The 10,552-nt window shown below is 46.2% G+C and overlaps 1 protein-coding gene across 1 annotated transcript in view; it reads left to right on the forward strand.

The window, feature by feature from the left end:
- Positions 1-9,448, forward strand: part of Glt8d2 (glycosyltransferase 8 domain containing 2) — a 28,854-nt gene extending 19,406 nt beyond the window's left edge. The window contains exons 6-11 of the mRNA XM_051139776.1: positions 1,266-1,383; positions 1,794-1,878; positions 2,730-2,842; positions 4,242-4,408; positions 7,034-7,146; positions 9,184-9,448. Of these exons, the coding sequence (XP_050995733.1) occupies positions 1,266-1,383; positions 1,794-1,878; positions 2,730-2,842; positions 4,242-4,408; positions 7,034-7,146; positions 9,184-9,353 (766 nt within the window). The 3' untranslated portion in view covers positions 9,354-9,448. The remainder of the gene's footprint in view (positions 1-1,265; positions 1,384-1,793; positions 1,879-2,729; positions 2,843-4,241; positions 4,409-7,033; positions 7,147-9,183) is intronic.
- Positions 9,449-10,552: the final 1,104 nt, after the last annotated feature.

Here is a 10,552-nt window from a genome sequence, read left to right on the forward strand (position 1 = left end):
GCTGGGGATTGAACTCATGACCTCTGGAAGAGCAGTCAGTGCTCTTAACCGCTGAGCCATCTCTCCAGCCCCCAAGAGCTTTCTGTACACAGGATTTAATAAGGTTAACCCTAGATCTAGAGGTGGAGCAAGAAGCCAGCTGACAGGGATTAAAGAGCAGGAGGGACTTTGAGCTGAGGGGTATTTAGGACAGTGTGGAAGCAGAAGGGGCTCTTGGGCTCTTTGGCTCTTCAGCCTTGGGCTAGCAAACCTTCGTGCTGGGGTTCTTGGCCTTTTCCTCCTGGGCTGTCAGATGATCCCGTGAGCCTTCTGAGCCTTTTCCATCAGGATGTGAGCTGTGTAGGAAGGTCAGCTGGGTGCTTTTTCTGCCTCTTGGAACTAGCAGGGTTTTCACCCTAGCATCTGGCTCCTAAGTCTTTATTAGTAAAATAGAACAATCTGGGAGTTTCATTTAAAACAACAACCAACCAACCAGCTAATAAACCCCTCCTCTCCCAATGCTTAAATATCTTGAAACCCATTGTCATTGAAGTAGACCACAGATGTAGAAGGTATGAACCCACGGTACACCTCAGTAAACCACCACAAGCAAACACACCAGAGGAGGCGTGAGCTGAGCTACCTCCTCCCAGCCCTTCTGCCAATTTGCAACCAACAGCAAAGGTGGCCCATATGTGACTTGGGTCATTGCCAACTTTGTCCTGAGATTATTTCTACCGGGAACCTTGTGATGAATCAGACGAAGGATGGACATCCTGTGAGGCTGAGTGAAGAAGGGGAGAGGGTGGAGGAAAGAAGACAGGGCGTGGCGGGACTTGGGAGACAGAGTCATCTTTGGAGCTGGAGGAGGAGGAGGAACCACACGACTGCTGTCAGAGGCTCCGCGCGGCGCGTGTGGCCAGTGTCTCGGCAGAAGCATGGGGTGGTTTGGCGAGTGAAGATACTGCTTGATAAGGAAGGATCGCGTCTTGTTGCTCTGACTTCCTGGGAGAACTTTTGGCTGTGGGGCTATACTTGGTTATCATAATCTTGCTCGTTTCTTTCACAGAGTCATGAGACTGGGGGAGGGGAAGGGGATATTGGAAGTTGGACCAGATAGGGAAACACTCAGAAGGATTTATAGCGCGCAAACTATGCTTACGTACACTTGGTTGTAACTTTCTAAGGCCAGGATAGACTAACCTGGGGATGAGATGCAAATTAAATTGAGGAAAGCTTTGAAATGTGTGCTAATGGGTTTTTGTTTTATTTTGTTATCTCTTTAGAAAATGGATCGAACATTCGAAACTGAGAGAAATAAACTTCAAAATTGTGGAGTTCAACCCTATCGTCCTCAAGGGAAAGATTAGACCAGACTCATCGAGGCCTGAGCTGCTCCAGCCGGTGAGTACACGAGCCGTGCACACAGCAGGGACAGTCCTGAGTCCGCGCCGTCACCTTACAACCCCAGGCACCTGAAGCACACGTAGGCTGGTTCAGTCTCGCGTGTGCTACAACTCCACAAAGCTCTGCTTATTCATAACTTAGCGGCCACCTGCTCAAGGAAGGAGGTAAGATGGCTTCTATAAGCATAATGAAGCTATTGGAAAGAAATGAAGTGTAAAAATATAGACTGTGTGTGTGTGTGTGAGAAGATGGCTGTGGGTGGGACCTAGAGGTAGGCCAGGCAGTGAGGCTAACCAAATCCTCCGGAGCTCTTCTGCTCTGTGCGCAATCAATCATCAGTTAGCTCTGATTCTTCTGGAACCTTGAGCTGTATGCCTGTCCCACCACTGTTTCTCTCGTCTTAACAGCTGAACTTCGTTCGGTTTTATCTCCCTCTGCTTGTCCATCAACATGAGAAAGTCATCTATTTGGACGACGATGTCATCGTACAAGGTACATCACCGGCTGCCAGGAGCGCTTGGAAGGGCACAGCTGCTAAGGAAACTGATTTCTCCTTTCCCTTCATTTTCCATGTGCTAGTTGCCTAGAGACTTCAAATATTTGGTAAAGTGAATACAGCATTATTGTAGAACGGGCTATATCTCGAGGCCAGGCAGTGGTAGCACACCCTTTAATCCCAGTACTTCGGAAGCAGAAGGCTGGCAGCTATCTGAGTTTTTGATTCTCAAAAAACCAAGGACCAAAACAAACAAACAAACAAATGGCCACATTTTGAAAGCAGGGTTTGATGTTTCCCTGGATAATCTATTGGCCTCTGAGGACCCCTCCGACTGCCAAGTCTGCAGTAATTACCTTGGGGGCATCTTCTCTGCATCTGTCAAACACGCGGAAGCAAAATGTCACCAAGGGCACTTTGTAGTGAGTGCGCATGTTTTATAAGCATTCAGAGACTACACAGCAACAGGCCTGATTAACACCCATGTGAATATTTCAAGTGGCTCCCTCAACAGGCATGAACTGTTTTTCTTTTGGGGGGGGGGTTGTTTGGTTGGTTTCGGTTTTTGGTGTATTTGTTTTTGAGACAGGGTTTCTCTGTGTAGCTTTGGCTGTCTGAAACTCATTTTGTAGACCAGGCTGGCCTCGAACTCACAGAAGTTTACCTGCCTCTGCCTCCAGAGTGCTGGGACTAAAGACGTGCACCACCACCACCCCCGCAGAATACCGCCACACCATGGGAAAAGAGGAGCTCTGTACTCTTTGCTCTACTGAAGTCAGGAATTAAGCTAAGGTTCTTTCCAGTTCAGAGATACTTGCATTTTAATTGTTGATACTTCCAAATGCAGGTGATATCCAGGAACTGTATGACACCACCTTGGCTCTGGGCCACGCAGCAGCCTTCTCAGATGACTGTGACTTGCCCTCCGCTCAAGACATCAACCAACTTGTGGGGCTGCAGGTGAGTATGATCAGAGAACCCTATTTTTGCTCTTCCTCTTTTTCCTCTTCCTCTTCCTCCTCCTCCCCATCCAAAGCCAGTGGGAACTACCAGGAGATGCGTAAAGAATGGGGTTCCATTTTCCCCACCCACTCAGGCCAATTTCTGTAACCCTGTGGAGTCCCACTTCCCTAATCTGAAGAGTGGACACTCTCTATTCTATTCTGCTGTGTTTGTGGGATGCTGGGAAGTGTCCAACGTGTAGAGAATGCTCTAGAAATGGTAGTTGTTAAAGTCGCTCATCACCACACGTTGTGTTAGTGGTTTGTTTCCCAGTACCAACATAGAGACTTACAACTATATGTAACTCTGGTTCCAGGGGACCCAGTGTCCTCTTCTGGCTTCCTTGGGCACCAGGCACACACATAGTGCATATACATACATGCAGGCAAAATACTCATGCATATAAAATAAAAATGAAACCATTTTCAAGGGGAGAAGTGAGCAGCACTTGTCAGTAGGGACAGGAAGGCTTCGCTGAGTGCTGACTAGCTGGTTCCAGGGGGTGCTTTGAAGTTGGGACAAACAGGCTTTATCAACAGATTTGGATGAGAAAGGGGTAAGGATGCATTAATGACTCTGTACTTTTGCTCAAATAACAAGGATAGAAATTAGTACTCTACTGAGGCAGACAGGGCAAGGAACCAGCACACCAGGCTGGCCTCAAACTCACAGAGATCTGCCTGCCTCTGCCTCCCGAGTGCTGGGACTACAGGCGTGCACCACTGCACCGTGCTAAGGAGCCAGCGTTAAAACAGGCACAGCTTGCCCGTTGGAGCGGCTTAAGCATCAAGAAGGCAACACCAGCTAGGCAGATGTGGCTGAGACAGATGGAATTCAGAGCCCTGAAACAGGATGGGCTGTCGATGGAGTCAGAAAAGCAAACAACAGGTGCTGGGGAGGAAGGCTGGGCACTGGGCACTCAGAGTTTGGAAAAGGAGACAAACCCAGCAATGGAGAGCCGCGAGATAGCCTGGAAGCCTGACCGAAACCCACAGGGAACCAACTCTAAGTTGTCTTTTGACTTCTACCCATGCATTGTGGCATGCAAGAGTGCTTATGCGTGCACACGTTGGAGTGAACACACCTTTTAAAAACATCCTGGGCATGGTGGCACACACCTTTAATCTCATCACTCTGGAGGCAGAGCCAGATCTCTGTAAATTTGAGGCTAGCATGGTCTACATAGCGAGTTCTGGGACAGCCAGAGCTACAGAGAGGCTGTCACAACAGAACACACCAAAGGAAGGTGGAAAGCTGCTAGTGAGGCAGGGGGAAGCCCAGAGATAGTGCACAACAGCTTCCAGAACATAACCACTTTCCAGAAACAGACAGAAGACTCTATCCTGTTCTTTTGTAGAACACATATATGGGCTATCTGGACTACCGGAAGAAGACCATCAAGGGCCTTGGCATCAGCCCCAGCACCTGTTCATTCAACCCTGGGGTGATTGTCGCCAACATGACGGAATGGAAACACCAGCGCATCACCAAACAGCTGGAAAAATGGATGCAGAAGAATGTGGCGTAAGTGTGTTTGCGCGTCTCTGCCACCGTTGCTCCCAGCTAATCTTCTTTGCATAGCTCAGGAGTTACAAAACCAAAGCAAAACAAAAAGGCATCTAAGGTCACATTTCATAGATTCTGTTGACCGAGAAAAGGGGTGTCGGTGAAATCTTTCCCCAGATGACCGATCTGAAAAATCGAGGTGCTGTGAGGCAAAGGACTCGGTTCCTTTTCAGTTTCCTAGTCAGTTCTTAACAATGTGACTTGACGCTTTCCCATTGAAAAATCTTCATTTATTGCAGTTGAGTTCTTTCATAGGACTGCTTTTTTTTTCTTTTTCTTTTCTTTTTTTGTGGGGACGGGGTCTCATTATGCAGCCCTAGCCTGCTGGCCTGGAACTCAGCTAGGAAACCAGGCTGGCTTTTGCCTCTGATATGCTGGGATTAAAAATGTACTCCGCCACACCCAGCCACAGACCTACTTTAAAATTTTTATTTATTTATTTACTTTACATCCCAATTGAAGCCCCACTCTTCCTCCCTCTTCCCTGTATCCTCCCTCTCCTCCCCCTCAGAAAAGGGGAGCCCCCACCCCCGCCCATCCCAACAAGTCAAGTAGCATCAGGACTGAGGGCCTCCTCCACCACTGTGGCCTGGCAAGGGAACCCCTGCCAGAGGGAAGTGATTGAAAAGCATGCAAAAAAGTCCTTGTCAGACAGTTCCTGCTCCCCTTACTAGGGGACCAAGCTGCCCAATGGGTACATATGTGTAGGGAGGGGGCCTATGTCCAGTCTATACATAGCCCTTGCTTGGTTTTGGTCTCTGCAAGCCCCCTGGGCCCAGGTTGGCTCTGTTGGTCTTCTTGTGGAGCTCCTATTCCCTCAGGGTCCTTCTATCCTTCCTCTCTCACTCTTCCACAAGGCTCTCTGTCCTCTGCCCAATGTTTGGCTGTGTGTCTCAGCATCTGTTCTGATCCATTGCTAGGTGGGGCCTCTCAGAGGACAGCTATGCTAGGCTTCCTTCTGCAAGTACAGCAGTTCACAGACCTATTTTTAAGGCTAATTTCATAGTGCTAGGATTTAAAAAAGAAAACCAACCTTTTATTTGATGCTCACTTTTTAAAACTTTTTAAAAAATATTTTTTATTTAATTTATGTGCGTTGGTGTGAGTGTGTCAGATCTTGGAGTTACAGACAGTTGTGAGCTGGCATGTAGGTGTTGGGAATTGAACCCGGGTCCTCTGGAAGAGCAGGCAGTGCTCTTAACCACTGAGCCATCTCTCCAGCCCCATTGATGCTCATTTTTTATGTGTGGGCTTGCACATACATGTATGGGTGTGTGCCCGGGTATTTGTGTGGAGGCTGGAAGATAACCTCAGGGTTCATCCTTGAGAGCACCATCCAGCGTCTTTTGAGACAAGGTCTGTTGCCAGCCTGGAGCTCAGCAATTAGGCCAGGAAGCTGGCCGTCCTCCTGTCTCCACCCTCCTAGTACAGGGATTACAAACAGGGAGTTTTTACATGGGTTCTGGGGCAAGCACTTTCCTGAGGAGCTTTTTCCAGCACTTTTCTTAAAAGTGACTTTTAAAATTTCAAAGTTCCCCTCCCCCAAGACAGGGTCTCTCTGTGTTGCCTTGGCTCTCCTGGACTCACTTTGTAGACCAAACTATCTTGGAACTCACAGCGATCTGTCTACCTCTGCCTCCTGAGTGCTGAGATTAAAGGCATGCACTACCATGCCTGGCTAAAATTTCAAAGTTTTAATGATCAGATTTCTAAACATAGAGCAAAACATTTATTATTACCACATTATTGTATTTCCCATCAGTCTTCATTATTTCAATATAGTATTTTTAGTATATTAAGATTTCAAAATAGTTTATAAATTAAAAAAATTATATTTCCCCCACTTAAAAAAAATACTAATGTTATGTGCGTGGTATCTACTTCCTCCGTGTATGTGTGTTCACCACATGCATGCATGCCCTTGGAGGCCAGAAGAGGGTGTTGGATCCCTTGGAACTGAGTCACAAATAGCTGTGTAGCCAGCCATCTGGGTGCTGGGAGTCCTCTGTAGGAGCACCAGTGCTCTGAACTGTTGAGCCGTCTCTCCACCCCCTTCATCTGTGTATCTTAAAGCCATTAAAACATTGAACTTGTACAAAATTATAAATAATATAGGACCAGAATTTGACCTTCTGTGATTACCATAAAAAGCCCTGAGAGTTAGTGACAAGATATCAGCAAATATTAACACTGTGAATCTAGGTGACGCACATAAGAGTGCGGCCCTCTGCCACATACATGGACCATGTACTGTGACTCTACATGATGTGTAGGGGAGCTCCTGGTTGTCTATGTTTTGAAGTTTGACAGTTTTAGAAATAAAAAGTTGAGAGGTAGGCTTATAGACTAGGCTGGCCTCGAACTCACAACTGTCCACCTGCCTCTGCCTCCTGAGTGCTGAGATTAAAGGCATGTGCCACCAACGTCTGGCAAATGCCCTTATTCTAACAACAAAAATCCCTAACTAAATAGTAAAAACTGGGGAAAACAAAAGTCTTACATCTTTCTGAAGGACCACATTAGCATCTGCTTTGTTAAGTGAGGGCTCCAGACCAAACATTGCTTTTCTGTCCCATTTCTTAGGGAAAACCTCTATGGCAGCTCCCTGGGAGGGGGCGTGGCTACCTCTCCGATGCTGATTGTGTTTCATGGGAAGCATTCCACCATCAACCCTCTGTGGCACATAAGGCACCTGGGTGAGTACTGCCTGGAAGCAAGGGACAGACACTTTTGTTGTTTTTCCGAGACAGGGTTTCTCTGTGTAGCCCTGGCTGTCTTGGACTCACTTTGTAGACCAGCTGGCCTCGAACTCACAGATATACACTTGCCTCTATCTCCTTCAGTGCTGGAACAACAGGCATGAGCCACTGGCATGAAGTATACTTTTAACCCAGCAACCACCACTCTAGCACTTATAGCCCAAGGCTTGAACCCTAAGGGGTTTGGGCGGGGGGCGGGGGAATGGGGGGGACGGGACGGACACAAACCTTGTGTCCTTAGTGGCCTCATCTCTTTAACCCTCAGGCTCAGAATGTGCATATGCAGACAGCATCTTTAGTTGCCAGAGGGGTGCATTCTATGATTCATGAAGTTTATAGACTAGGGCTGGAGAGATGGCTCTGCTGGTTAGGAGCACTGACTGCCTCTTTGAGAAGATCCAGGTTCAATTCCCAGTACCCACAGGGCAGCTCACAACTGTCTCTGATTCCAGTTCCAAGGGATCTGACACCATCACACAGACATACAAGCAATATACATGAAATTAAAAAAAAAATTAAAAACATTAAAAAAAATGTAAGATAATGCTTAGCATAGAACTTCTGCCTTGCAGAGATCTATAATACACAAAACCTATTGAGGAGTGAGGCATACAGTGGCCTTAGACAGCTGCTGCCCTTTAATGCTGGATTGGGGACATGGCTCTGAGGATAAAAGCACTTGCCATGCAAGCACGAGAACAATATGGCTCTCCAAGCCGGCAATCCCAGCACTCACACAGCAGAGATGGGATTCTCCAGGCAAGCCAGCTAGCCAGGGCAGCCATGCTGGAAGGGCCCAGGTTTAAGTGAGAGACCATCGCCTCGGTATTGGGAAGAAATTGAGGAAAAAACCTGATGTCAACTTCAGTACATGTGTGGTACGTGCACACCCAGCAGACACTTGTGCAAAACAGGAAAAGTTTATGATCCTGGAGCAGGCTGAGAACCACACCCTGTGAATTACCAACTCCTGACATGCAAGACGGGCACAATCTCTCAGGGGAACAGGTCTGCTCCTCTGTAAGGTTTGGACTCAGGCAAGGAATGTTAAAGCGAGTCTACACAGCAGCAGCTGGCAAAGTGATCCGATCTGAATTTGTTTTGGATGTGGGATGCAACAATAATGCTAAGATGTAGTAGGTTTGGGTCTAAACAGAAAGACTTAACATCTATGAAACAAATTAGTTACAACTGCTTTCATCTGGTGCATGCTTATAATCCCAGCAGTACTGAGGGGAGGCAGAGGCAGGCAGATTGCTCTGTGGAGTTTGAGGCCAGCCTGGTCTATAAAGCAAGTCCAGGACAGTCAGGACTACACAGAGACAGCCTTTCTTGAAAAATCAAAACAGCCGGATCGCTGTGAGTTCAAGGCCAGCCTGGTCTACAGAGTGAGTCCAGGACAGGCAAGGCTACACAGAGAAACCCTGTCTTGGAGGAAAAAAAAAAAAAAAAAAAGCAAAAGCAAAACAGATTTCATCTCCTAAACTCATCCCTCTGAGGCAGACCACATTGTCATGGAGCAGAGGTGAAGGATGTTGGCTCGCTCTGACTTCTCACGTCAGAGTGCCTCTTCCCGAATGTGAGCTCCATTTGTGGAGGCTGAGGTGACTAGCTCCCTTCTCTACTGCAGCGGCTGCAGGGCCTGTGCTGAGCAACAAAAGCCAGGCTGGCCATTTCTCTCTACTCAATGGAGTCTGTTATGTAAAGAAACAACAGTAGAGGATATGATTATTTTTTTTTACAATTGTATTTCCATGACCTAGAAGTACCTTAGAAGGTAGCATTAAGTTGTCTTCACTGTATAACCCTTTAGTTTATTATCACTTTGCACGCTGGTAGTATTACACCAATGTGGCCTATCTGAGGTGGGAGTCCTGCTAACTGCAAACTTTTAGCATTAAGCTTGGATTCAAGGCTTCATATAAAGCTGTATTCACTAACCACGCCTGTTGTTTTCCTCTGCACACACCGAAGGCTGGAACCACGAGGCAAGGTACTCGGAGCACTTTCTGCAGGAGGCTAAGCTACTCCACTGGAATGGAAGACACAAACCCTGGGATTTTCCTAGTGTTCACAATGACTTATGGGAGAGCTGGTTTGTTCCTGACCCTGCAGGGATCTTTAAACTCAATCACAATAGATGATACACTCCAACACCTAAAATATTCCCTGGATAAAAATGGAAGTGTGCCTTTGTATCCTACGCTAACACTGTTCTTTATGATCACCTCTGATAGATGTGTGACTTAAGGAACAAAAGCTGATAGGGACCATATAGGCAGATTTACCTTCTTTTAGTTCAAATGATAATCATGACTAATCTCCCACCCCCACCCCTTTCTTTCTGTTTGGTGTTTTGAGACAGGGTCTCACTATGTTTTCCAGGCTGGTCTTGACATGAATGAAAATTACATCTGAAAACTTTAAAACCTCTAATTTTTCACAGTTAAGGTATTTTTGTAGCAGTTCTTTGGTTAAGACAGGGTTCCTGGGTGGAGAGATGGCTTGTGTTTGAGGGTGAATGCTCTTGCAGAGGACCCAGGAATGATTCCAGCACCACGTAGCAGTGTACAATTATCTATAAATACAGTTGCAAGGGATTCGACTCTCTTTCAGCCTTTATGGGTACCAGGCACACATATGATGCAGACATTAAAAACATCCATCCATGTTATTTAAATAATAAAAACAAGTTAGTTGGGTGGTGGTGGCACACACCTTTGATCCCAGCACTCAGGAGGCAGAGGCACGCTGATCTCTGTAAGTTCAAGGCTAGCTTGGTCTACAGAGTGAGTTCAAAGACAGCCAGGGCTACAAACAGAGGAATCCTCTCAAACAACCAACCCAACAACAACAAAATAGGTTCTCTCTATATATAGCCCTGGCCAGCTTAGAACTCACTATTTTGATCAGGCTGGCTTCAAACTTACAAACATCTGCATGCCTCTGCCTCCTGAATACTGGAATTAAGCCCTGTGCCACCATGCCTGGCTGCTGAGTTTTGTTTTGTTTTTAAAAAAAAAAACAACAGGTTGCCAGTTTTGTCTTTTATAAAAAATTATAAATTAAAAAAATTGATATCTGTAAAAGCAAAATATCTAAGTTCTTGTGATTTTCCTATTTTACTCTGCATGGTAAATATAACAAAAGCAAACTGTCCTCAGGGTTAAAGTAGGGGAGAACACCATTACAATTTGCTATAGAAATACTCATGCCTTAAATATAGCCATTCTTAATGTTTATTGCAAAAACTACCAGACTTTTATATGAAGTTAAAATCTCAGTATTATTTAATGAAAAACCTCCTGCCCTGTCACATACAGGATGCACCGACATGTACTAC

The sequence above is a fragment of the Acomys russatus genome, chromosome 31 (genome assembly GCF_903995435.1).
Source record: "Acomys russatus chromosome 31, mAcoRus1.1, whole genome shotgun sequence".
NCBI classification, from domain to species: domain Eukaryota; kingdom Metazoa; phylum Chordata; class Mammalia; order Rodentia; family Muridae; genus Acomys; species Acomys russatus.